Source organism: Doryrhamphus excisus, linkage group LG4, assembly GCF_037039965.1.
Source record: "Doryrhamphus excisus strain RoL-2023G ecotype Guam linkage group LG4, RoL_Dexc_Guam_v1.1, whole genome shotgun sequence".
In the NCBI taxonomy this organism is placed as follows: domain Eukaryota; kingdom Metazoa; phylum Chordata; class Actinopteri; order Syngnathiformes; family Syngnathidae; genus Doryrhamphus; species Doryrhamphus excisus.
In genome coordinates, this window is record NC_136360.1 from 14,870,895 (window position 1) to 14,895,423 (window position 24,529).

Genomic DNA, 24,529 nt, shown 5'->3' on the forward strand with positions numbered 1-24,529 from the left:
ACAAACGGATAAAAAGAGGCGGCCAATGGGACACACCTATTCCACCTATTCAGCCTTCTGAAAAAAACTCCAACATGTTCATTTTGGTAGAACTTCTAGCAAAGCTTACATTAAAATTAGCATCCTAAAAATGTAGGCTGATGCTTTTACTTTACCTAGCACAACCCGTGTTTTCACTGAAGTCCATACTTCTTAGGCCTCCTCTTCCAGTTCCACCTGGGTGGACACCATAGTGGGCGTCCCCAGGCCAGCTGTAAAACAATCCCTTCAGCGTGTCCTAGTTCTGTCCCGTGGCCTCCTTCTGGCTGGGCGTGCCCAGAACACCCCACCAGGGAGGCGTCATCGGGACTAGATACCCGAGCCACCTCAGCTGGCTCCTCTCCATGTGAGGGATGGAGAGAACTTCCGGGTTCACGTTTGTTGCTCTTTTGGTGGCTAGCTAAAGCTCGGAGGACCGATTCACCTGTCCATTTCATGCCCCTCCCTTGTGAACACGATCCTGAGGTTCCTGAAGTCTTCCACCCGAGCCAAGACCTCAATCCAGCAGATGTGCAGTGTAAGGTTTGATCGCATCTTCAGGTTCCAACTTGATTCCTCAAACCTGACTGCCTGTGTTTTTCTTGTCATGGTGTGCTCCACAGATTTGGTGGGCCTGCATGAACACTAACAAGTCTGAATCTGCCTCTGCACCGACTTCCCAACACCACGCATTCTTGCTTCCAGGGGAGACCGCGGATTTGAGTCCCTCAAGGAGAGAGGTGGTGAGAAGGTATGAAGGAGAAGTGGAGGCGGAAACGTGAAGAAGACAGAAGAGGACGAAGACAAGGTGGAATGAGACCATCATGAGGGTTGACGATTGCTGCCTGCTGGTTGCTGGTTGCCTGTTGGTGGGCAGCTGGGAAGGGATTGCAGGTAGGACGGATGTCTTTCTCATAAACCAATCTCCTCTGTCATCTCGCTTGTCCAAAGCCGTCCTCTTGCCAAAGCTGCTGGTGACCATCACCTCTGTGTTTCTGGAATAAGTACGTAGGTTCTCCGTGTGGACAAGCGAGAACATGTTGGCTTGACTTTGGGATCCCAAATATCTCCAACACACCGCAACCTCTTTTATGGACGTCATATTCAACGTGCTTGCTAACTCAACAGACGGCTTTGGGATCTGTTCAGTTTCTCACCTTCAACTTTGTTTCTTGGAATGTTTCCCACAATCCTTAGTATCAGAGTAGATAAATCAGGGTAATACAAATCGGAAGTTCTATAAACTATAGTACACATATGGCCAAGTCACTGGTTTATTGCACAGTTTATTGCACGGTTATTGTACAGGATGTTTTGGTGCAGCTGCAGGAAGGAAGAACTGCAACATGGCTCCTTCACACACTTGGCTGTATCATCCTATCATTCATGGAGATCCTTTTTTTTGGGGGGGGGGGGTGCATCAATGCTACATCTGTGCTACATATATATGCTATATATGCTATATATGCCATATATTATCTTATCACTCATGGAGATCCTTAGTGCAGTTAGTGTGTGTTTTGTGGGGGGGGTTGCATTGATGCTACATCGGTGCTATATATGCTTTATAGCTAAATATCATCCTATCACTCATGGAGATTTTTAGTGCAGTTAGTGTGTGTTTTGGGGGGGCTGCATCAATGCTACATCTGTGCTATATATGCTATATATCATCCTATCACTCATGGAGATCCTTAGTGCAGTTAGTGTGTGTTTTTTTTGGGGGGGGGGGGTGCATCAATGCTACATCCGTGCTATATATGCTATATATTATGCTATCACTCATGGAGATCCTTAGTGCAGTTAGTGTGTGTTTTTGGGGGGGGGGGGCTGCATCAATGCTACATCTGTGCTATAAATGTTATATATGCTACATATGCCATATATTATCCTATCACTCATGGAGATCCTTTGTGCAGTTAGTGTGTGTTTTTTGGGGGGGCTGCATCGATGCTACATCGGTGCTATATATGCTTTATATGCTATATATCATCCCATCACTCATGGAGATTTTTAGTGCAGTTAGTGTGTGTTTTTTGGGGGGGGGCTGCATCAATGGTACATCTGTGCTATATATGCTATATATCATCCTATCACTCATTGAGATCCTTAGTGCAGTTAGTGTGTGTTTTGGGGAGGGGGGGTTGCATTGATGCTACATCTATGCTATATATGCCATATATCATCCTATCACTCATGGAGATCCTTAGTGCAGTTAGTGTGTGTTGGATGGGGATGGGTGGTTGTGGGGGGGGGGGGGGGGTTGGGGGCATCTATCTGCATCTATCCTATATAATGCTTCATTTGCTTTAACTTAATCTAACTTTTTTTGCATGCCTTGATAGTTGTACTACTTTTTTATTACTAGCCTGTTTTATGTTACACCATCACACTGCAAAAAGGCCCTACTTTGTGTAATCTGCACTGACAATGGCAATAAAAACTATTCTGGTTCTTTTTCTTTTTTCTTTCTCTGTCTTCTGTCTTCTTTTCTGTCAGATAAAAGAGGCAGCTGATGAATGCATGTCATGGCTAGAAAGGCAGCTATTTAAAGAGCCCCAAAAAACTCCATCAATGTTTTCTATCCATGCTGTGAGCATGTAGTAACAGGTACATTGATGCTAACATGTTATACTTGGAGTATTTTAGTATAACTTCCTTCCTGGGTGCATTGATGTCACATAGCAACATAGAAAGAAAGAATATGTAGCATTACCTTTGGCTAGCGGCCTGAGGCATTGGAAGTCAGTGTGTGCTAAAGCTAGTCGCTAGCAGGCTAGTAGCTCACTACGCTATTAATGTAGTTCTTGGGTGTGGCAATGTTGATAAGAAGAATAAAATCAATGTGCTTCATATGAAGCCTGGACATGGAGCCTCTTTTTATCTACCAATGGACTACCAAGTTTTGGAAGTGACAAGAATTAGGTGATAAGTGGGATAGGAGCAGGATTATGTCATGGTGACCTATGATGGGATGAATGTAATATATAAATATAACCAGACTGCAAGGACGTGGGCAGGAGTGAATCAACACTTCCTTTTTTTTTAGACTTCTTTGTGTGTTCCTGCAGTCCTTGCAAATTCACGGGATGTCCACGCTCTTGATAGTGTTTTTGGAACACACGTCAACTTTGATTCACTGATCCAGCTCTTTTTGGAGGTCAAATGTGGCGAGACATAACAGAAAATGGGAACAGAAGAGCAACGGTGCAGCAAGAATGGGATAGAACAAATATACAGCTGAATTGTAATGTAAAGAAAATCAAATCAATAAAAATAAGATGGATCTCAGGCTAAATAGTAAACATGACATGTACTACTGTTTACTACTATGTAGTACCTCGGTAAGCATCCGCCCCCAGTAAGCCTCTCTTTCTGTCAAAGTTGACAATCTACACCACAATTTTGGCATTTACATACAGTAGTACAATGTCACCGTACTACTGTAGTACAATCACCATCACATGCTACTGTAGTACAAGGTCGCCGTACTACTGTAGTGCAATCACAATGTTTGTATTACTATAGTACAATGCCACCGTACTACTGTAGTGCAATCACCATCCCCGTACTACTGTAGTACAATGTCACCATCACCATACTACTGTAGTACAATGTCACAGTACTACTGTAGTACAATCACCATCCCCTTACTACTGTAGTACAATGTCACTGTACTACTGTAGTACGTGGTTGTACTACAGTCCGTAGACATTAACTTGGCTCATCTGTAGCAGTCAACTGCAGCATTTTCTTTGCTCTGCAAAGGTAGAATGTTTGATACCAAGCTGCTGTCTTCCTGTACCGTAAGGCACTGCAGGATTGATCAGCCCGTACATAAGTCACTACGAGGGGATCGCATACGACAAGGAGGATCTCCACAGGAAGCACCTACGAGCCCGGAGAGCCGCACAACCTCAGAGACGCACGCTGGACTTGGACTTTACTGCTTTTCACAGGTGTGGACTTGCTGTCACCATGGTCTAATGTCACCTAATACGCCCACACTACCGCTTTGTCTGTAGAAACGGGGAAACTGCAAAGTCAATCATGTGAAATTTCAAAGATGACACATCAAAAGCATTCATTTTTTTGCCATGCCACAGATAAAGCGGAAGTGAGGAACTAATGAGTGGAGCAGTTAGTGAGGAAGTAATGAGTAGTTACTGAGGAACTAATGAGTGGAGTAGTTGGTGAGGAAGTGACGAGTAGAGTAGTTAAAGAGGAACTAATGAGTAGAGTAGTTAGTCAGGAAGTAATGAGTAGAGTAGTTACTGACAAACTAATGAGTAGAGTAGTTACTGAGGAACTAATGAGTAGAGTAGTTACTGAGGAACTAATGAGTAGAGTAGTTGCCAGGAACTAACGAGTAGAGTAGTTAGTGAGGAACTAATAAGTATAGTAGTTACTGTGGAACTAATGAGGAACTAATGAGTAGAGTAATTACTGAGGAATTAATGAAGTAATGAGTAGAGTAGTTAGTGATAAAGTAATGAGTAGAGTAGTTACCAGGAACTAATGAGGAACTAACGAGTAGATTTGTAAGTGAGGAACTAATAGAGTACTAGTAGAGTAGTTACTGAGGAACTAGTGAAGAAGTAATGAGTAGAGTATTTAGTTAAGAAGTAATGACCAAGTAATGAGTCGTATAGAGTAGTTACTGAGGAACTAGTGAGGAACTAATAAGTAGAGTAGTTACTGAGGAATTAGTGATGAACTAATGAGTAGAGTAGTTACCGTGGAACTAATGAGTAGAGTAGTTAGTGAAAAAGTAATGAGTAGAGTAGTTACCAGGAACTAATGAAGAACTAACGGGTAGAGTAGTTAGTGAGGAACTAATAAGTAGTGGTATTACTGAGGAACTAATGAGTAGAGTAATTACTGAGGAATTAGTGATGAACTAATGAGTAGAGTAGTTACAGAGGAACCAATGAGTAGAGTAGTTAGTGAGGAAGTAATGAGTAGAGTAGTTACCAGGAACAAATGAGGAACTAACGAGTAAAGTAGTTAGTGAGGAACTAACGAGTAGAGTAGTTCCCGAGGAATTAATGTGGAACTAACGAGTAGAGTAGTTACTAAGGAACTAATGAGGAACTAAGTAGGAACTAAGGAGTACAGTAGTTACCGAGGAACTAATGAGGATTTAACGAGTAGAGTAGTTACAGAGGAATTAATGAGGAACTAACAAGTAGAGTAGTTGGTGAGGAAGTGATGAGTAGTAGTCTGGGTTAGGTACGATGGTTCCTCATGAACTAGTGATGCTAGTAAAAGGGTGTCTAAAGTCTTTGTGCATGACTGCCTGCATGGTCATCGAGGTTTTGGAAGGTGAAAGCCTGACCCAGGAAGTGATTTCAACAGCAATGTTTGAGACGTGTGTCGTTGTTTCCTGTAGAACATTCCGCTTGCGCCTGAGACGAGCCTCCCAGGAGTTCTCCAGCGACTTTGAGGTGATCAGTGAAGATGGCGGCGCGGCGCCCGACCTCTCGCACTTATATTCAGGCACCCTGGAAGGTGAGCGTGTGAAGCCTTCAGAAGGATTCACTCAGGCTGACGTGGTTGTCTCTGTCTTGGTCTTCTTGCAGGGGAAGACGGTTCAGCGTGTCATGGATCGGTGTTACAGGGCCAGTTTGAAGGAACCATCAGCACGCTGAACGCCACTTATCACGTGGAAGCGGCCCACAGATACAACATCATCCATCACCACTCCATCATCTATCGTGAAGATGACATGGGTGAGGGAACACGTTGCAGCAGCATGAAAGTGGTGACTGATTGGACGGACTGATTGCACCCCTACCATATTCCACCTTGTGTGCTCCCATGTGAATTTCCATCATAACACTGAGCAAATCATGCTGGGGGAGCACCAACCACATACAGACAATGTAATGTATTATTTCATTGTGATACATCCCATAATGACTGGACACAGTAGCGCTGCACAAGAGGATTGAACACAATCCCATAAACCCGCACGTCTGATCCCAAAGACGTCTTTTATATGATGACATGTAGTACAATGTTTGACCGCCAACATGCCAATGGTGCGTTTGAGTGCTTGTGTTTTTGTTGGAACCAGCAATGAATGCTGTGGATGGAAGACGTCACAGATGCCGCAGCACTCTTAGGTCAATTTAATAATCAACATGAAAACAGATACGTACGTGTTAGTACTTACTCATTGTATGAACTCCAAAGTGTCAGCTTGGTCTGTCTCATGACTCTACCAACTGGACTTTTGAGCTAAACTGGGTCTCTTTATTCATCACCCTGCAGCCTGAACTCTGGTCTGCCACTTTTTAGACGTCCATGTTAAACCCAGACAACAATAACAAGTGCTGTTGTTGCAAAAAGGCACCTATGATGTGTTGTTGTCTTCAAGAAGTGGTGGTGTCTTTCATGTCCCTTTTCAGCTGCCGTAGCGTGAGCATGAGTTGCAGTGTCGTTCAAGCACATGTGATGAAGCAATAAAGAAGATGGCTACCACCACAAACTCACACAATTGGTGCAGTCTGGAATACACATTATTTCAGAGCACCAAAAAAAATACCTAAACCTACGACACCGCGGCTGTGTAGGCAAATACGTCTATTGTTTACAAGAACTCCCTGAATACAAGACTAGTTATTGCAAACTTCCGGTATACAAGACTAGTTATCGCAAACTTCCGGTATACAAGGCTAGTTATCGCATCAAGATCTGCTCTCATGAGTGCAGGTTTCGTAGCCAAAGCTGACAGCCCCCGCAGTGCCTATTTCTTTCTGGCACTAGGCGGCAAGACAGATGTGACCAGGACCACCGCCGTAATGGATCCAACATGATCGCGGGGTAAATGGTTATATTCATGTAAAACATAGATATAGTGAAATTGATGCTTGATACGTAACCCACAATAAGCCACAATAACCAGTAAACCCATAAATAGACATAATAGATCATAATAACGCAATAAACCCATAATAGACCATAATAACAATGATAAACCCACAATAGACCATAATCGACCATAACAACCCCATTTTTGACTACAATAAACTATAATATCCATAATAAACCCATAATAAACCATAATGACAACAATAAAACCTACAATAGACCATAATAGACCATAACACCCCCATAATAGACCATAATAAACTATAATAATCATAATAAACCCATGACATACCCATAATGAACCCATAATAGACCATACTAACCACAATAAGCCCACAATAGACCATAATAAATCCATAATAGACCATAATGATGATGATAAACCCATAATAACCATAATAAACCCACAATAAACCCGTAATAAACCCATAATAGACCATAATAGACCATAATAGCCATAAGAAACCCATAATACCCATAATAAACCCATATTAAACCATAATGACCATGATAAACCCACAATAGACCATAATCGACCATAACAACCCATAATAGACTATAATAAACCGTAATAACCATATAACCATACAAAACCCATAATAAACCCATAATACACCCATAATAGACCTTAATAACCATAATAAACCCATAATAAACCATAATGACCATGATAAACCCACAATACACCATAATAGACCATAATAACCATAAGAAACCCATGATAAACCCATAATAAACCCATAATAGACCATAATAACCATATTAAACCATAATAAACTCACAATAGACCATAATAACCACATTAAACCACAATTAACCCATAATAAAACCATATTAAACCATAATAAACCCATAATAGCTAGACACGTGCATGAGTCTGCCGTTTATCAGGTCCAAAGCCGTACTGGGAAACTCCTCTGCACTGAGCAAACGTACATGGGTCAAATCAAAACCACCTGGTTCTGATCCTTATGCCCTTAAAGGTACAGTACCAACAAACTAGACCAGAGTGGTCACACACCCTAAAGAGTGTGGCCTTGTTCCGCCCCCTCTGAACGCCACAGCCAAACAGAGAACGTCCAATTATCTTGCAGGAAAGGGTGAAGAATGTGGCACACGGTGTTTCCACACAACAATGGACGCACCCCATCTGTGGACGGGCACACAGCCAGTGGACATTCTCGTCTGGTAGGACCTGTTCTTCCACTTCCTGTGGACGTGGTCTGGGAGCTGAACAAAAGCTTGAATGTCCTTGGAGAGGCATGGCGTCACCCGCGGACGTGGGACCCCAGTGTGGCCCCAAGGGGTTGGATTTAGAGTTGCTGTAGATCTGAAATGATTGGTGGCTCTACCCCCCCAGGATTAAGTTCATGTTGATTATGAAATATTGTTCAAATATATGACTTTTTATGATCAATAGCACAATATTATATAATTCCAGTTTGTGCCACCAGCTGCGAACCCAACTTTCTAGAAGTTGAAAAACCGTATAGGAGTTTCTAAGGAAAAGGGGTTCCTTCAAGACGTCTCTCAATGCTATTTAGCTTTAGCATTTTAGCGTTAGGTTTTCTACAGCATGGGTAAAGTCTAATCTGTTTTGGGGGACTACCAGTATGTAAGAAACTCTGGTAGAGCCACTGATTGCGGTGGGAAAAGTTTATTAGCAACGCCCTCCCTGTATGGACCCTCCCTTTTGCTCCATGACTTCCACTTAGGGCTCGTTGGTAAACGATTCGATGTGCAAATACGACTTTAAGATGACTTTAATATTACTTTAATCTTACATTAGTATGACTTAAATATGACTTTAACATGACTTGAATATGACATTAATCCCACTTTCATATCACTATAATACAACTTTAATATGACTTTAATAAGACTTTAATACAACTTTCATATCACTTTCATACAACATTCATATTACTTTAATAAGACTAATATGACTTTAATGTGACTTTAATACGACTTTAACACGACTTTTATAGGACTTTAATATGACTTTTATAGGACTTTAATATGACTATAATATGACTTTAATATGACTTAACTACGACTTTAATACAACTTAAATATGACTAGACTGTGGATGAGACATACTGTAATATTGTAGTCTGTATATGTTGGGCCACGTGACAGTAAGATATGAATATTTCAAAAATGTCTGGGAATACTGCACGGCTATTTTGTCATCTTTTTTGCTAAGCCGGACATTTTCTGTCAGCCTCTGGGGCCTGAATGTGGACGTGCATGTCCAAAAGTCGTTTTAATATTGCGTCAAAGTGGCCATGAATCATCCTGTCATGTTTTCAGAATCGCTGGTCAGCGGCTTTGCACAAGGCAGGGATTGAGAAATCATGTCGTTGTTTCCAAACTTTGATTAGTGTGGTGTTGAGTCACCATGCGGTCTGCAAAGATTAGCATGCATCGGAGGTGCCTGCTATTGAGTGGATTGCTGTGTGCACCAAGTTGATCGGCGTACAAACAAGGCCAAAAGATGAGCGCTTAGCTCGGGACCTAAATGTCATCTACCCCACAACCACTTGTGTCACGTCTGGCACAATAGTGCAGGTTTGTGATTGGCTGCATGAGAGTTTTGTGGTGTGGTGTGACCCCATGGTGTGTTGTGACTCTACCGGGCTGCAGAGATGCGTTGGCAGGACGGGAACGCCTCCTTGGCAAGCTTTGAAGTTAGCCGACACGATAAAACAAACAACGTAAAAGTCATCCCAGGTCATGTGACTTAACACAACATGGAGGATTGGCTGCCAGACGATGCCTTAATGTCTCCACCTGATGCACTCTTGGCTGACTTGGACTCGCCACTGATGGAGCTGCACCAATGCAACGGCTCCCCTGTGGGCCAGCATTATTTCAACCGTCCCAAAGTCAGACCTATCCCGCTGATTTCTCCAGAAAGCCCTTTGGGAATGCCACATTTCCAAATCTGTCTGCTCTGTGTTGAAAGTCCGCCAGTGCTCATATTTGCTTTTGGATTGACTGTTTCTCTGTCCACTCTTTTATTTGTATTTGTGTCATTCCCTTTTCCGTGTTTTCTAAAGAGAGAAAAACAGCTAGCATGTGGCAGCTAAATATGCATGTAATGGTTCACACCAGTACAGTGTTCCCTCATTTATCGCAGGGCGTGGGTTCCCAATACAGCTTGCAGTACTTAGCCTGCAGTAGTAAAGTAGCCAGCATCATTTTTTATGCAATTATTTTGTGTTTTAAGGCTGTAAAAGATTTTTTAAGACAGGTATTAACATTTTCTCACATTTCTCTTAAAAATTGTCTTAAAGTTGAATTTTAATGAGCTCCTCTTACCGTGCATCTTCACAGTTCGGCTGTGGCGTTTTTGTGTCCTTGTTGAAGCGTTTTTTTATTCCTTCACGTCGTGACTCGAGGATTTGTGTGTTTCCTGTGTGGCTTGCCTACCTTCGGCGTGTCTGGAGGTCCGGCTTCTTCTGCCATTTGGGTGCAGAGCATTTCGGTTGGCTTCTTTTGTCCCTTCTATTGTTTACAGTATTAGCTAGTTTGCTAGCCATGTATGGCCGGGACCCCAACAGCTGGTGGTCTACAGCCAATCAGGACGCAGAAGACTACAACACGCAACTTCCCACATTGCAATTCTTCTTGAAGGGCCAGGCTCGGCCTGGAACAACGTTCATACACTGCAAAAAATGTCTAAAAAAAGCACTAAGATGCACCAAAGAAAGAAACCTGTGTGTGAAAGCTGAAGTGCAATGGAGCAAATAATGCAAGTTTGACATTATATCATGAATGTACCTGTGACTAATTGCTCACATCATGAATAGAAAACCACATTGCATGCATTGTTATGCCCCCTTTTTCATATCTATAGAAGGCACAGACGGGGAATGAAATATGTGTTCCTGTTTCACAAAGGATTGTGGATGATGGGCAAAAATGCAGTGAAAAAGAAAGAAAAGAAGTGCACTTTTCTTTTCATAGGCTTGACAATCACATTGCATGGTCATGTGACACTCTTGCAAATACAGGCGGAGAGATTTTTAGGATTCGTGAAGAATGCATCCTGGACTTGATGAAGGTGGCTCACACACTTGAACTAAGTCTTCCCTGGGGAGTGGCAGCTGTTATCGCTGCAAAAAATATTTTCACTTCCTGTGTTTTCACTTTCCCCGGCCAAGTGTCCCAAAACTATTGTTAAGATTGCAATGTGCAAGCGCCAAAGGAAAACATTGATATCCATATTGGACTTACAGATAAGGAGATAACGTAGGTTTATAGCTACCACAACCACAATACAAGCACGTCTCTGTCTCCAGGCGCTCTTCAGCTAATTCTTGGCCGCACCTGGATCAAACACGACGCATCTTTATGACTCCAGGAGGATAAAACACCTTGATTGGTCTCCCCCCCTGGTAGTGACCTTGGCCTACATAACAATGGAAGCTTCTCTGTTTGTTTAAAACCAGCTTGCAGACGTTAACTGTGCTATGGTTTACTTTATGCTAACATACAACATCACAGCTTATTTCATCCCATCTTACTCTTATTTATTTGACTTCTCCTACTCTTCCTGTACCTACTTTACCTGGATAAATGCATTAATGCGAACAAATTAGTATCAGTAAGTCATTATGGATACAGAGCTAACATTTCTACCTCCATGCCACTGATCAAAATTAGGGAGGAAATCACTAACGCTATAAATCATAGGAAGTGTGCAGCCGCAGTATTCATGGATCTAACAAAAGCCTTTGATACAATCAATCATGACATCCTAATAACTACATTAGAAAGGTACGGAATAAGAGGATTAGTTCTGAACTGGGTCAAAAGCGACTTAGCTGACAGGAAGCAATACGTAAAGCTAGGAGAACACACATCTGCAAGTTCATATAATACATGCGGAGTTCCTCAGGGGTCAATACTGTTTAAATAAAACCATTATCATTACCATTACATGGAATACGACACTTATGATACCGCACAAACATTAACACCAGAGAATCAGATGAACACTGACTGTATCATCAGTGACTGTATCGACAGTAACAAATGAATAGGTTCAGGACTATGATATCAGACACGGTGGTTTTGATTAAATGGTAACAAATGAATAGTTTCGGCATAAATGATATTAGACGCTGGTTTTCATGAAATAGTAAGAAATGAATAGATTCAGGATAAATGATATCAGACATGGTGGTTTTCCTTAAATGGTAACAAATGAATGGATTCAGGATAAATTATATCAGACATGGTGGTGTTCCTTAAATGGTAACAATTAATGGATTCAGGATAAGTGATATCAGACATGGGCGTTTTCATTAAATGGCAACAAATGAATGGATTCGAATAAGTGATATCAAACATGGTGGTTTTCCTTAAATGGTAATAAATGAACGGGTACAGGATAAATGATATCAGACACCGGTTTTCATTAAATGGTAACAAATTAATAGTTTCGGCATAAATGATATCAGACGCTGGTTTTCATGAAATAGTAACAAATGAATAGATTCAGGATAAATGATATCAGAGATGGTTGTTTTCCTTAAATGGTAACAAATGAATGGATTCAGGATAAATTATATCAGACATTGTGTTTTTTTCCCTAAATGGTAACAAATGAATGGTTTCAGCATAAATGATGTCAGACCCGGTGGTTGTCCTTAAATGGTCACAAATGAATGGATTCAGGATAAATGATATCAGACACGGTGGTTGTCCTCAATTGGTAACAAGTGAATGGATTCAGGATAAATGATATCAGACAAGGTGGTTTTCATTAAGTGATAACAAATTAATGGGTTCAGGATAAATTATATCTGACACTGTGATGGTTGTCAGCATTCTTCTTGGTCCATGGGTAAGTAGGGGGCACGGGGGGGACAATAAGAAGTATGTATTGATTGTCCATGAATGATGAATAAAGATTGAAGACAGAGGTTAGCATTCTAATGAGGTGTGTTGGTTTTCCTGCAGTCCTCCCAACGAGACAAACTGGACTTGCGCCTGGATTCTGTGGTGTTGAACATCTAAATGTACTTGCCCAAAGCCTAAAACTCCATGAGGTAGGAAAGTCCACTGTGTCCATCACACACTTTAAACAGATATACATATAGCTCATACACTGCACATCAGTGTTTTTCAACCTTTTTTACATTGGAAAAATCTTGCGGCACACACACAGGGTGTCCACATGTGCACTTGGCACCGGGACACCCTGGGCTGCAGTTTGATGATTGACTTTGAGGTCGTGTCATCAGACTTGCTGGTTCAGCTCCTCGGTGGCAGGGCTCCGGGGGTGAATGAGATCTTCCTTATGGTCCTGGATTCTGTGGGCGCACCTTGGTTGACATGGCTCTGCAGCATCACGTGGACATCGAGGGCAGTACCTCTGGATTGGCACACCGTGGCGGTGGTCCCCCTTTTTAAGAAGGCAGACCAAAGAGTGTGTTCCAACTATCGTGGAATCACACTCCTCAGCCTCCCTGGTGAGGTCTATTCGGGGGTCTGGAGAGGAGGATCTGTCCGACAGGTGAATCTCGGATTCAGAAAGAGCAGTGTGGTTTTCGTCCTGGTCATGGAACTGTAGACCAGTTCTACCCTCTCAGCAGGATCCTTGAGGGTGCATGGGACTTTGCTCAACCAGTCTACATGTGTTTTGTGGACTTAGAGAAGGCATTCGACCATGTTCCTCTGGGAATTCTGTGGGGAGTACTCCAGGAGTATGGGGTATCGGACCAGCTAATCCATACTGTTTGTTCCCTGTATGACCGGTGGGTCGTGACCAAAGGTACAGGCGGCCGAAATAAGTTTTCTCCGTAGGGTGGCTGGGCTCTCCCTTAGAGATAAGGTGAGAAGCGTTGTCATCCGGGAGAGACTCGGAGTAGAACCACTGCTCCTCCGCATTGAGAGGAGCCAGACGAAGTGGCTTGGGCATCTGGTAAGGATGCTTCCAGGACGCCTCAGGGAAGACCCAGGACATGTTGGAGAGACTATGTCTCCCAGCTGTCCTGGAAACGAGAGGCAAGAGGAGAGGGAAGTCTGGGCCTCCCTGTTTCGGTTGCTGCTCTTGCGATCCGACCCCGATAAGCGGTAGAAGATGGACGAATGGATGCATGCTTGTGCAGGTGTAATTCATAAGGGAGCATTCATACCAATGATAGTATCTGTACAGTACGGCTCAACTGTGTTGACAAAAGTCGTCCAGTAGACATCCGCCTCGTCTGGACTATTCAGCTAATGTTCTCTTTGGGTCGCCGGCTTATTGTTCATCAAGGGAGGTGATGTCCCCAGCGTCCATTGTCAACACAGACTGTGGAGACATTTATTCCTATCATGCCTGCCTGGCTGCATCACTTCCAATCTTGGGTTGCTGTCAAATGGTCTGAGCAGATGTTCTTCCCATCAGTTGTGTTCCTGCCGGTTCTCAACCGTGACCCCCCTCCCTCCCATGTGACCCTTCCTCTCACCGTCCCGCAGGAGGCAGCAGTAAGCCGTGGCAGGAGAACGGCGGAGGAGGCCAAGATCACCTGCTTGCTGCACCTCACCGCCGACCACCTCTACTTCAAGAAGTTTAAGTCCATGAAAGCAGTTGTTGCTCAGGTGACCTTCACACAGCATGGACCTTGGGAAGTAACATCTGTACTATGTCTGTAGTTGATATGAAGTATGTAGTGTACCCCCAACCAGTAAAACCCTGATTGATTGTACCAGGATTTCTGTGATATGAGTCAATGTTAATAAATGGAATAAAAACCTCTTTAGGACTTTTTAGTCACATGTTTTAGCATTGTTGGAGCCCTGTAGACATGAACTAACACCCTTACTTTTACACTCCTATGATTCTTTGTTTACATCATATTGCCCGGTAGTCTGTCTCCATGCAGTGTAAAGGTCAGGCAATATAACCTCATGTCTCATCATGTCGCTGATGCCTAGTGACCACAATAGGACACACATAGAACTTGTCTCTCGATATCTGAGTCAACCACCAAACAGCCATCATTTACTCATTATTTGAAACACTGGGAGTGCTATTTGAACTGTGATGTAGCGAGTGATTACCGTACTACCAAGAAGCTCATTTTCTATTTGCATGAAGACACTGATATTGACAGTAAGCCAGCCTCTGACGTCCTGACACGTTAGCCCTGATGTGAACTAATGGACTGTGCTGTATTCGACATCTGAGATGTTACTGAATATACCAAATAGAAAGAGAAAGGCAATAGTGGTGAATTGGACAGGTCAAGCACCTCCACTAATAGATAGAATATCAATAGAAACACACTTGGTTGGGCTGCTGATGTGGCATGCATGATCTTTTCACAATGAACATAATGCAGCTAACTTTGCAGCTAACTTTGCAGCATTTTTTCCGCATAAAGCAATCACACATACACACACACACATATGTTGTTATCCCTGGCTTCCTGCCAGACCTGCAAGGTGGTATGAAAACATAATGTAAGTGATGCCGTGACATGATCTTTAGCTGTAAATAGACAAAGGGCTATTGTCAATCACCTGCTGACCTGCTTCCCTGTCTCCTTTGTATATTTATAATATTTACTGGTAAAGTCCAAGAAATCCCTACCGCTACCCCTCCCCCCGCTGGGGTTTGTGTGTGTTCCATCTCCTGCAGTATACGCTCTGACTTTCACGTGACTGCTTTTCACATGCCTCTTTGAGCTTGTGACCACCACACTGAAAAACACCCTAACCTTAACCAGCACACTGAAAAACACTCTAACCCTAACAGCAACCCTGGAAAAACAACCTAACCAACACATTGAAAAACACCCCAACCACCACACCGAAAAACACTCTAACCCTAACAACAACACTGGAAAAACACCCTAACTACCACATTGAAAAACACCCAAACCCTAACCTCCACACTGAAAAACACCCTAACTACCACACTGAAAAACTCCCTAACCCTAACCACCACACTGAAAAGCACCCTAACCCCAAACCACCACACTGAAAAACACCTTAACCCTAACAACAACACTGGAAAAACACCCAAACCCTAACCACCATTCTGAAAAACACCTTAACCAGCACACTGAAAAACACTCTAACCCTAACAACAACACTAGAAAAACACCCTAACCACCACATTGAAAAACACCCAAGCACTAACCACCTCATTGAAAAACACCCTAACCCTAACCACCACACTGAAAAGCACCCTAATCCCAAACCACCACACTGAAAAACACCTTAACCCTAACAACAACACTGGAAAAACACCCAAACCCTAACCACCACTCTGAAAAACACCTTAACCACCACACTGAAAAACACTCTAACCCCAAACCACCTCACTGAAAAACACTCTAACCCTAACAACAACACTGGAAAAACACCCAAACCCTAACCACCACACTGAAAAACACCTTGACCAGCACACTGAAAAACACTCTAATCCCAAACCACCACACTGGAAAACACCCTAACCACCACACCGAAACACACCTTAACCCTAACCACCACACTGGAAAACACCTTAACCAGCACACTGAAAAACACCCTAACCCCAACCACCACACTGAATGTGTTTGTGTTCCCAGGTGGCGTCATACATGCGTGCTGTTAATGACATATACGACAAAGTGGAGTTCGATGGCATCAAGCTGATCCACTTTCAAGTGAAAGCCCTCACTGTATGAGCTAAACTTGTATTCGTAACGCATAATGGCTCAACGCTACAGTCTCATATGTAGTTCTTCCTGTCTTGGCCAGGTCATGACAGAGGAGAACAAAAAGCATCCTCTGCATCCTCTCTACATCGGACCAGAGAAGCTTCTGAGTCTCTACTCGGAAAACAATTGGGGCAACTTCTGCCTGTCCTACCTGCTCACCAACCGAGACTACAGCGGAGTGCTGGGCCTCGCCTGGGAGGGCAAGCCTGGTGAGTTAGAGGCAATGCATTCTTAGCATTAGCATTAGCATGTATTAATATTAGCATTCTATGTATGTCATTGTCTTAGCATGCATTAATATTGACATTAGCATGTATATAATTGTCTTAGTATTAGCATGTATTAGCATTAGCATGTATTAATATTAGTATTCCCATTTATCTCATTGTTTTAGCATATATTATATTGACAGTAGCATGTATCTCATTGTCTTAGTATATATTAGTATTTGCATTAGCATGTATCTAATTGTCTTAACATGAGCATGTTTTAGTATTATCATTAGCATGTATCAAATTGTCTTAGCATTAAGATATTTTAGTATTAGCATTAGCAGGTATTTAATTGTCTTAGCATTTATTAGTTTTAACATTAGCATGTATCTAATTGTCTTAGCATTAGCATGTTTTAGCATTAGCATGTTTTAGTATTATCATTAGCATGTATCTAATTGTCTTGGCATTAAGATATTTTAATATTAGCAATAGCATGTATCTAATTGTCTTCGCATTAAGATATTTTAGTATTAGCATTAGCATGTATTTAATTGTCTTAGCATTTATTAGTTTTAACATTAGCATGTATCGAATTGTCTTAGCATGAGCATGTTTTTGTATTATCATGAGCATGTATCTAATTGTCTTAGCATTAAGATAGTTTCGTATTAGCATTAGCATGTAATTGTGCTAGCATTAGCATCTGTCTTATCATTAGCATTAGTATGTACAGCATCTAATTGTCTTCGCATTAGCACATGTGTCATTGTAGTAGCATTAGTATGTGTGTAATTGCGTTGAACAGCAGAAAGGCTCCCATTCAAGTGGAAACATTCCAATCTCCCAGCACTGACAAAGACCCTATGGAACCCAAACAGAAATGGGAACGTTTGTGTGTCCATGCTCAACTTGAAAGTTGAAATAATGTTTTTCTGCTCTGCGTCCATGTTTGAATCTCTGCACGGGGCAGTGTTGATGCATTGAGGCGTAGCAGCCTATATGACTTGTAGGACTCCCAGGTCATGACCGGACACCAGCTTTCTTTAAAACAACAGGTACCCAGGGCCAAGAGTTGCTGTTGAGTAGCAAAAGTCTAACTTGAAGAGGTGTACTATAGCTTGGAAATGGCTTCCCTGTTAGCAGCGTGAACCGAGGCTCTGCCGGGATTCAACATCCTATCATTTGGGTCTGTTTTGCAGGCAGTATTTTGGTTTTGGCAACCATAAACCACATGTGAGCAAACTCCTCAACCAACATGCCTGACATCCAAAACTTTTAATAATTATATTCCACTCAGCTTTCAGCATGATAATTCTAGAGTAGTGACACAGCGAGTAGATTAGAAGTGTTTTCAGCTTGGATTTGAACTCTTCTGGAAAGCTGTTCCTGATTTTGGCATTATAAAATTGAAAGGCAGCCCCACCGTGTTTAGTCCTGACTCTGGATACCACTCAGGAGACCACTACCTGAGCTTCTCAGACCTGGCTCTAAAATGTCAGAGATGCACTTTGGCCACCGAGACATGAAGAGACTTGTACACAAGCAGAGCTGCCAGTGCAGAGTCCCAAGTACTGGACTAATGTGCTCATACAGCTGGTTTCGATGAGAAAGGCCGTTACAGTAGTCCAGCCTGCTGGAGACAAAGGCATGGATCAGTCTAAACCTACCTTCAGCACTTTTTCCCTTGATTCTGCCAATGTTTTTTTTTTTAGCAGATAAAAAGCTGATGATTGATTTCATGTAGCTGTTAAAGTTGAGATCTGAGTCCATTGTTACGCTAGATTTCTCAAATGATGATGAAGTTTTAGAGAAAGAGTCTCAGGGTGACTGATAACACTTTGTCTATGTTTCTGTGGGCCAAAGACAACAATTTCAGTTTTGTCTGAGTTGAGCTGGAGAAAGTTGTTTTGATCTGTTTGAAGCAGTGACAAAGTAAACGTGCAGAGCCATCAGTAACACGTAGAGCTGAGTGTGGTCTGCATAGTTGTGGTAGGACACGCAAATGAGCCGGCCTAAAGGAAAGCATGTACAATAGGGGTCCCGGGATTGAACCCTGGGGAACACCCCAGGTCATAGCTATTTGGTCTGAGACACAGTTACGTGCATCAGCTCCAGGGGGCTCATTCAGAAAACATGATGTAGAAATCGTACTAAAAGTGTGCGTATGCCCAAAAGCTGAAAATTGTGTATGCCTACAAATATTCAGATTTATAAAACGCACGCAATTTTACCATGAAAGGTCCATGCTAAGTACCTCATGAATGTTGCGGCCATATTTAATCAGCCTTGCTTGCATTTCGCTTGCTCCTTCTGAATCATGGCCGCTCAGAAGCCAAAGACGAAAAAGCAGAACTTCACTGAAATTGAGGTGGACATCTTAGTTGGAGACCTGGAGGCCATAAAAACATCATCATGGAGGACATAGCAGTGGGAGAACAAGAGGAAGATGAGCGAGTCACCAGCATCAGTGGAACGGGGCGCACCATAATAGAAGTAAAAAAAAAAGCGGTCGGATGTCAAAGAATACATTTCTATTTTTTTGTGAGCATGTTTTGTACATTTTTGCTAATTGATAGCACATTTGAGATAATATAAGCAAAGCAATGACAAAACCAGGATGTCGTAGTTATGTTGACAAAAAATTGGCTTCCATTGCGTGTTTATTTCTACCATATGATTTCACTTCACACTTCTAATATGTGGCCTTATCGCCACGTCTCCAAAAGATATATACGGCAACTTTGTGGTTGGCGTCCCGGTGCGCACATTCTCACGCTAAGTTTATTTTATAAATCCCAACCTTTGCCCGTTTTGTGTGTAAGCACGTTTTATAAACGAGGTGCCGGGTGTTGAGCTGGCTGCAGAATAGTTAGTTCATTCATTCATTCAGTCATTTTTTACAGCTTATCCTCATGAGGGTCGTGCGGGGTGCTGTAGCCTATTCCAGCTGTCTTCAGGCGAGAAGTACACCCTGGGGTACACCCTGGACTGGTAGCCAGCCAATCACAGGGCACATATAGACAAACAACCATTCACACTCACATTCATACCTATGGACAATTTGGAGTTGCCAATTAACCTAGCATGTTTTTGGAATGTGGGAGGAAACCGCAGTATCCAGAGAAAACCCACTCAAGCACAGGGAGAACATGCAAACGTCTCTGAAAAGGTATCCGAACTGTGAGGCCTGCGCGCTAACTACTCGGCCGCCGTGCAGCCTGAATAGTTACTTATTTTACTTAGTTACTTATTTTTTATACCTTGAAGTCATTGCACTTCCATGTATACATGAACTATGAGGGCAGTGAAAGTGGAGGGTTTGTTCATCTGTTCACCGTACCAAACAATACAGCAGGGTTGTTACTAAAGTTGGTAATGATTTCAGAAAAATAACTCTCTTGTTTACACGAGTTTTGGTTGAAAACACATAGCTAGCTTTTCTTTGTAAAGCAAACACATCAAATCGGTACAGCATACACAATTGGTTCTATAGTATGTGGGAGAATTACACTTTCTCCACTCACATTTTTTTTTACCACAGAGCTTTTACGACGTCACGTGATGTATATGCACATATATACTGTATATTTCCAATGTATCAACATAAATGGTCTATTAGCATATGGAATATGTGTAAGATATTGGAGATTCCTTTCCATAATGAGGCTTATTAAAAGACTTGGCCAGCATGTAGATGGTCTTTCTTCACCAAGCGTGACCTCAGGCAGCACATGCACCACAGATGTAGAAGGCGGAAATAACAAAATGCTTTGCAAAAGGAATCTAATAGATTGATATCCTGTATTTAATGCAAGAGTCATAGCAAAGAGACGGAAAGACGATATGCAAAGGTCCAATAAAACATATGAAATGCACTTTCCATGTGATACGTGCACTCTCACCCTATGGCCAACACGCCACCCGTTTACTCCACACGCATGGAGCACCATGGGCGTACGTTTGTCTTTCAACCGGAAATAAAGGTGCGTGAACAAAGAACCTCCGTGGCTGAAATATCAGCACATCACATGCACGCCTTCTGGGCTTTGCTTACGGCAAAGCCTGTATGGCCATTGGTAACCTCAGTAACTACTCTAAATTTTTGAGTGTTGGTCATTAATTTTTCATTGGTTCACAGGTAACTACTCTAAATATTTGTGTCTTAGTCATTACTTTGTCATTAGTTCCTCAATAACTACTCTAAATGTTTGTGTCTTAGTCATTACTTCTTCATTAGTTCCTCAGTAACTACTCTAAATGTGTCTTAGCCATTACTTCTTCATTAGTTCATCAGTAACTACTCTAAATGTTTGTGTCTTAGTCATGACTTCATTAGTTCATCAGTAACTACTCTAAATGTTTGTGTATTATTCATTTTTAATTACTACTCTAAATGTAATTACTACTCTAAATGTATGTGCCTTGGTCATTACTTCTTCATTAGTTCCCAGTAACTACTCTAAATGTATGTACCTTAGTCATTAGTTCCCCTGTAACTACTCTAAATGTATGTACCTTAGTCATTAGTTCCCCAGTAACTACTCTAAATGTATGTGTCTTAGTCATCAGTTCCCCTGTAACTACTCTAAATGTATGTGCCTTAGTCATTGATTCTTAATTAATTCGTTCCTCGTTAGTTCCTCAGTAACAACTCTAAATGCAAGTGTCTTAGTCATTAGTTCCCCTGTAACTACTCTAAATATATGTACCTTAGTCATTAGTTCCCCTGTAACTACTCTAAATGTATGTACCTTCGTCATTAGTTCCCCAGTAACTACTCTAAATGTATGTGTCTTAGTCATCAGTTTCCTAGTAACTACTCTAAATACATGTGCCTTAGTCATTAGTTCCCAATTAACCACTCTAAATGTATGCGTCTTAGTCATTAGTTCATCTGTAACTACTGTAAATGTATGCGTCTTAGTCATTAGTTCCCTAGTAACTACTCTAAATGTATGTGCCTTAGTCATTAGTTCCCCATTAAACACTCTAAATGTATGCATCTTAGTCATTAGTTCATCTGTAACTACTCTAAATATATGCGTCTTAGTCATTAGTTCCCCACTAACTAGTGTTTGTGTGCATGTTGTTGTAAAGTGAGAGTTGGGTTTACTGACTTTAGGAGGAGCTGGTGGTGTGTGATCCATGAATAAATGTCCTACTTCTATTGGAATTCCAAGTTTTGACATGATGCATAGCCCAAGACGACGGCTCAAAGCAGAACCAGTAGATATTCATTGTGTGCAGCAGGAAGTTTGAAACGTATGCGGGAATTGTGGTGCTAAGAGGATTCTTCCTGCTTGTTCCTCCAAGGCGCTTTTTGATTGGCTGAAGTAGGGGAGGCGTGAGAGCAGGCATGTGATTACCTTTGACACCCGAACACCCCCCCCCCCAGCACCCCCCCCCCAGACGTCTTAGAGGCTACATTCCACAGTGCGATCACCATGGTGACGTCTCACGTGATTGTGGGCAAGAAGCTTGTTGTGATCCTTCTAGCACTTTGTGACCATGTAGAGTTTCCTTTTTTTGACCTCATATGGCCACTGGTGTCCTGGGACACGCCTCTGCCTTCATGGCATGGCTTCAGGAAGGCCGCCCTAAGAAGTAGGCCAACACCATTCATGCCATGGACCGGCTGTGGCGACTCCTGACAGAGAAGAGCTGAAAGAGAGGCCTGAAGCTCATCTGTATCTCCTGTATCTCCTTGACCCTAACCTTCCTTGACTTACATTATTGCTGGTGTTGGCTAATATGTGGCTTAAACCCCCCTCCAACGGGTGCGCCGTGCACAAACATGCAGACACACCACCCTCACTCCTCCCCCAACTCCTCTCCTTGCCTTTCTGACAGTGGAGCACGGGGGGGGGGGGTCACATCGGTGTCCAAATGGCCTCAAGCGCTGAAGTGTTGACACCAGTAAAATTCCATCCTCACTCCAACGTTTGCTGTCGGGAATAACGCCTGCATTTATCTACACTCCTGATCCAAGTGTCCAAGGACAGGAATGGACTTTTGGCATTCCTGGATCTTCAGGAGCTTCAAAATGCAAAAGGAAGAACTGAGAGGGGGCGAAAAAAGTCATTTTCAAGTGAAATACGCTGTTCATCAAGACCATAGCTTAAACCAGAATCCGCCTCAAATAGAAATAGAAAGTATGAAAAAGGAGTGGGTAACTTCACTCATTCATTCCCAGCCTAGTCAACCCCTCCACTAGCCGCCATTTCATCCCTTTGAAACAGGTTAGGTTTGACATAGGCATTATAAAGATGTAGAAATATGTCTTTGTTAGAATTGAAAGAGTTAATCAGATGAAAAATGGGTTCGGGCAAACTGGAATGTTGTCATTGATGGATGAGTAATAGTAGTAGTAGTAGTACAATTCCCAGGGACACTAAATTACAGTAGTTAATAAGGAGCCAACCTACCTAAACTACTCATCACTTCTTTAGTTCCTCAGTCTTCTTTCTCTTTGGGCTTTTCCCTTCAGGGATCGCCACCGCAAACCAATCTCCTCCATCCAACCCTTTCTTCCGCATCTGTCTCTCTCACACCAACTACCCTCATGTCCTACTTCACTACATCCATAAACCTCCTCTTTGGTCTTCCTGTACGCCTCCTACCTGGCAGCATCCTTCTACCAATATAGTCACTATCTCTCCTCTGGACATGTCCCAACCATCTCAGTCTGGCCTCTCTAACTTTATCTCCAAGGCCTCTAACATGTAATGTCCGTCTGATGGATTTGTTCCTGATCCTATCCATCCTGATCACTCCCAATGTGAACCTCAGCATCCTCATCTCTGCAACCACCAGTTCCTCCAGTACCAGTACCTCTCACCACAGTTTTGTATACCTTTCCTTTCATTTTTGCTGAAACTCTTCTATCACACATCACGCCGGACACTTTTCTCCACCCGTTCCATCCTGCCTGCACACGCTTCTTCACCTCCTTTTCACAATTTCATTAGTTCCTCAGTAACTACCCTAAATTGGTGTGCCTCAGTCCATCAGTAACTACTCTCCTCATAACTTTCAAATTTGTTGCTCAGTAGCTCTAAATATATCCGCCGTAGTTCCCTAATAACTACTCTCCTCATTAGTTCCTCCATAACTACTGTAAATGTATATATCTTGGTTCCTCAGTAACTACTCTTCTCATTAGTTCCTCAGTAACTACTGTAAATGTATGTGCCTTGGTTCCCCAGTAACTACTCATTCATTCCTCAGTAACTACTCTCATTAGTTCCTCAGTAACTACTGTAAATGTATGTGCCTTGGTTCCTCAGTAACTACTCTTCTATTCGTTCCTCAGTAACTACTCTTCTATTCGTTCCTCAGTAACTACTCTTCTCATGAGTGGTTCATTAGTAGCTACTGTATTTCTCGTCGTAAAGTGAGAGCCAGTTCTTTCCAAGTCACAAACCATAGGCAGCATTTTATCATTAAAAACAGGAAACGTCAGCAAACGTTGACTGGAAAAGTCCCCCAAACTCCAAATAAGAGTCTCGATGAGATTAGGCTGTACGACCTTGACCTTGAAGCTTTTCTTTTTGTTACTTTCCCATTTGGGTAAGTAAGGGCCTTATCACCTCAGCATTCCTGGAGCCCCACGGCAAAGAGAGGTGATAACATTCGCCAAGACCTAAAGAGTAGCTGTCTGAAGAGTACCTAGACTTGGACCTGGAGGTCATTGAACTCTGGTGACGCATACTG

At 42.4% G+C, this 24,529-nt stretch overlaps 1 protein-coding gene across 1 annotated transcript in view; it reads left to right on the top strand.

The window, feature by feature from the left end:
• The first annotated feature begins 736 nt into the window (after positions 1 to 736).
• LOC131130086 (disintegrin and metalloproteinase domain-containing protein 10) overlaps positions 737 to 24,529 on the top strand; it is a 35,316-nt gene continuing 11,523 nt past the window's right edge. Inside the window, exons 1-8 of the mRNA XM_058074212.2 lie at positions 737 to 912; positions 3,830 to 3,977; positions 5,411 to 5,529; positions 5,601 to 5,750; positions 12,868 to 12,956; positions 14,371 to 14,493; positions 16,470 to 16,562; positions 16,642 to 16,810. Coding sequence (XP_057930195.2) covers positions 843 to 912; positions 3,830 to 3,977; positions 5,411 to 5,529; positions 5,601 to 5,750; positions 12,868 to 12,956; positions 14,371 to 14,493; positions 16,470 to 16,562; positions 16,642 to 16,810 — 961 coding nt within the window. The 5' untranslated portion in view covers positions 737 to 842. The remainder of the gene's footprint in view (positions 913 to 3,829; positions 3,978 to 5,410; positions 5,530 to 5,600; positions 5,751 to 12,867; positions 12,957 to 14,370; positions 14,494 to 16,469; positions 16,563 to 16,641; positions 16,811 to 24,529) is intronic.